This window comes from Nestor notabilis, unplaced genomic scaffold (genome assembly GCF_000696875.1).
Source record: "Nestor notabilis isolate BGI_N333 unplaced genomic scaffold, ASM69687v1 scaffold18673, whole genome shotgun sequence".
Classification (NCBI taxonomy): Eukaryota; Metazoa; Chordata; class Aves; order Psittaciformes; family Psittacidae; genus Nestor; species Nestor notabilis.
This window is the reverse complement of record NW_009923520.1, coordinates 4,323-8,105: the sequence shown is the minus strand read 5'-3', so window position 1 is coordinate 8,105 and position 3,783 is coordinate 4,323. Positions and strand designations below refer to the sequence as shown.

Genomic DNA, 3,783 nt, shown 5'->3' with positions numbered 1-3,783 from the left:
AACACAATGGTGCTGTGTTTTGGAAATGATGGCAAGGTATTCCTGGTGAGGAGGATGGGTGAAATTGCACCCCTCTGGAAGAAAGGTGCGAAATTCAATAGGAGTGGAATTGAAGCCCTTCAGTCTTTACATGACTTGCAATATTCCTATTTATTTTTTGAATGTTAACCAATATGCTTTTGATGGAAGGATGTTAACTGTTATTTTCTCCCTTTCTTCCTTTTTAGCTTGGTTTTACTCTTGGTAATGTGGTTGGGATGTATTTGGCTCAGAACTATGATGTGAGTATCCTTGTATTCTCAAAGTTAAACCTATTCTGAACCTAAAATATAAGTCTGTTTTCTCTCAATCAGAACTAAATCAGTCTATTTAGATGGTTTATTTTATTTAAACAGACTGCAGATAGTACTGACTTCAGTTACAGATGAACTTGAATGTAAATTGAACCAAAACACCTACCTCTGACATCTCTGTGATAAAGTAATGCTTAAAACCTTAACTGGTATTGGGGCTTTAGAGCACAGGTATGGTAAACAGGTCTCTACATAAGTAGAGATGGAGAAACAGAAAATGTTTAGCAGCTGCTCATGGGTTGTGCAGGCATTAAAATACCGTTTTCCTGTCTCTGATAGCCTGTTTGCTTACAGTGTTATCCACTCAATACACCTATTTGTTACTTAAAAATCCTTCAGAGCATCCAAAACTTCTGTCTTCTGTACCACTAATGAAAATAAGTTTACCAGCTTTTTTTTTTTTTTTAATTCAGCACCTGCTTCTACTTCACTGTATTGACCTTCAATCTTTATTTCCTTTTCTCACAATGACAATGAGAAAAGGAAGAAAATGAACTTTCTTTCCTCAGTTCTCACATCAGTGGAGATTTTTCACTGTGAGAGAGCAGAAGATATAGAACTCAGTCTTCAATACAAGCTTTTAATTTCTGCAGAGTTAGCAGAATTCCTTGTAACAGCAGTGCCACTTAGCTGTTTACAGACTAGAGGAGTGAATGAAATTTAACATAATTTATTTTCCTTTCTTATACAATCTGTATTAACTGTTAAACAAACAAACAAACAAACAAAACCCCCAAAACTCTTGAGGCTCAAATCTCTGATGTTTATGTTTTTATGTTTTGCTTTCATCTCACCTTCAGTATTGAAGTAATCTTGCTTGCAGAATTCTTATTTTTTTGCTCCTTGCTCATGCACATATTGTGATGTTTTCTGTCCAGTCACTCCAGTAAGAGTACTCATAAAAGGCTGGTTTATATATGTTTTACAGTGTTATGAAAATGTAGTCATAAGAACATATTTGGGTGTACCAATATGTATTGTAAGCATGGCATAGTCCTTTTCTCACAGCACTAATTAAGTACTGCCAGAAGAGGGGGCCTTATGCTTTTGATTTGCAGGAAATGGTTCCCTGAGAATGTAACACTGACTTGCAGGATGAACATGGCAATTTTATTGCTGATATTGAAGACAATTTGTTTTAGATGACATCTAGGATAAACCTGTCATACTGAGGTCCTAATTCTGCAGCTGTATGCGGATGTGCTTAGTTATAAGCACATGGATGGTTCTGCTGACAGCAGTGGAGCTCTCTTGGTTTCGCTTAAATGTCAGGCGTGGTACAGGTGGGTTTTTTAATTTAACAGCTTAATTTTGAAAGGGAAAGTAATGAAAGAGAGAAACTAATGATATTACCTGTACTATCAGCCTCAAACCATCCAATGAGAGAGTTGCAATCTGTTTGGTCAGGTTACATATGAAGTAAAAGCACTCCCTCTCCCTCCTCCTCCCCCTCAACTATCAGTGGGAACGTTCCTTTACTTTCATTTTAATCAGCTTGTAAAATCCTGTGTTGTCAATTCTCAGTTTTAGAGAGAATAATGAGATAACCTATTCCTTGCCTTTAAAAGTTGTTTTTTTTTCTTTTTCTTTTTTTTTTTTTAGTTATTAAAGTTGTCAAAATTTACTGTTAGATTATTTTATCAAAATGCTTTTATTTGCAAGACACAGCTGACGTTTTGAAGTTCACAAGTAGTAAATTGAATTTTCACTCAAGTGTGAAACTGAAAAAGGTTACCAGTTTGCAATGCAATAAAATTCTCCAATGGTGAATTTTGGTTCCCATGAGGTGCACATGGGGAAGTATTTCTTCATGAATTTCTTGAACGTATTTGCTGCTCTTGGACATCTTTTTTCTGTTGGCTTGTGACCAGTATAGTGCAGTCTAAAAATCATTATTAAAGTCTATGCATCAGTGTTTAAATCTGCTTATTATTGGCAATTTGTCCTTTCAGTGAGGAAGCTGGTCTTACTAATTTTACTTCAAAAAATGATCTTGTTTCCACCCTTCTGTTCCTATCACCATTGGCTCACACTTAGTCTTAACAATCTAAAATATTTCCTGAAGCCTCATGTGAGGTACTTTCAGCTGCTGTTTGCTTGATGTTACTTTGTTTTTAGCCTCTGTGCAAGGTAGCAGGTCCTAGAAGCAAGTATCTTTTAGAAACCAATTTAAACTTCGAAATAGAATTTCTTGCTGTCTTTTCCTGCTGAGGCTCATATAGCTTGGGATTTTTTGTTAATTTGTGTGGGTTTTGTTTGTTTGTTTTGTTTTTAAAGATTCCTAACATTGCAAAGAAGCTTGAAGATTTTAAGAAGGATGTGGAAGCCAAGAAGAAACCTCCCAGTGACAAATCCTAACAGCAGTATTACCCAGGTCACTTCCGTGCACACATCAAGAATGCAATTTACCTTTTGGGCAACAAAGATCAAGTAAAGGGCTGGCATGGGAGGTTCTTCCACTTCTTGTCTCCTAGAACTGGATTGTCCTTCTTTTGAAAAGAGCAGCCGTGAACTTTTCCTGGGACTGATTTTCAAGGGTTTCAGAATCTGGATTTCCAGCTGATATGTGACTGGATAAGATTATTTGTATTTTTTGTTATTGCTTTTCCTAATATTTTGTAACCTGTTTTTACCTGATCCAGCTGGAGTCCTGTTAGTCCTGTTACTGTGTGTACCTCACACTTTGTACTGCCCTAGTTCTTGCAACATTGCAAGAGAAATTAAATTCATCATGAAGTAACTTTCAGGGTTTCTTGTCATTTGTTGTGAGCAGCAGTAATTCACTGTTCTTAAGATCTGCGTTCTATTATTGCACATAGGAAAGTTCGTTTGTCAAAATTTAACCTGGGTGGTGGAAGTTACTGCTTTTTCTATTACTGTTATATGATCACATCCAGCAGCGTAGACTTTGCACAAACGTGACTGATTTAAAAAAATCTAAAAGGCCATCAACTTTAACCCACATTTCAAATTCATTGCTTCAAGATACCTAGGAGCAAGTTTCTCACTTAACATGGGTACTGTGAACTTCTGCATGTTCAAAATGCCTATGTGGGTAGCTGGAATTGCCAGCTAAAATACGCAGTCTTAGATGAAGCAGTCCAGATGTGTTTCACTGGGGCTAAGAAGAGGGGAAGGACCACCTCCTCCCTCAACCTGTGGAGGATGCTCTGCCTTATGCAGCTCAGGGTGCTGTTGGCCTTCTCGCCTCAAAGGGCACACTGCTGACTCACGTTCAACTTGTTTATGAGGACCCCCAGGTCCTTTTCTACAAAGCTGCTTTCCAGCTAGTCAGCTTCAGCTTGTACTGGTGCGTGGGATTATTCCTCCTCAAATACAGGACTTTGCATTCTCTGGCCTATAAATGTCCTGAATGACAACATGGCCATCTTGTGCACCAGCCACTCCTCCCAATTTTGTCCTGTAAACA

At 37.7% G+C, this 3,783-nt stretch overlaps 1 protein-coding gene across 1 annotated transcript; it reads left to right on the top strand.

The window, feature by feature from the left end:
- Nucleotides 1-227: 227 nt before the first annotated feature.
- Nucleotides 228-2,711, top strand: LOC104403897 (chromosome unknown open reading frame, human C7orf73; the record flags this gene model as incomplete). The annotated part of the gene is made up of 2 exons (XM_010012184.1): nt 228-281; nt 2,631-2,711. Coding segments are annotated over 2 exons (135 nt in total), but the record flags the coding sequence as incomplete, so codon positions are not given.
- Between the last annotated feature and the right edge of the window lie 1,072 nt (nt 2,712-3,783).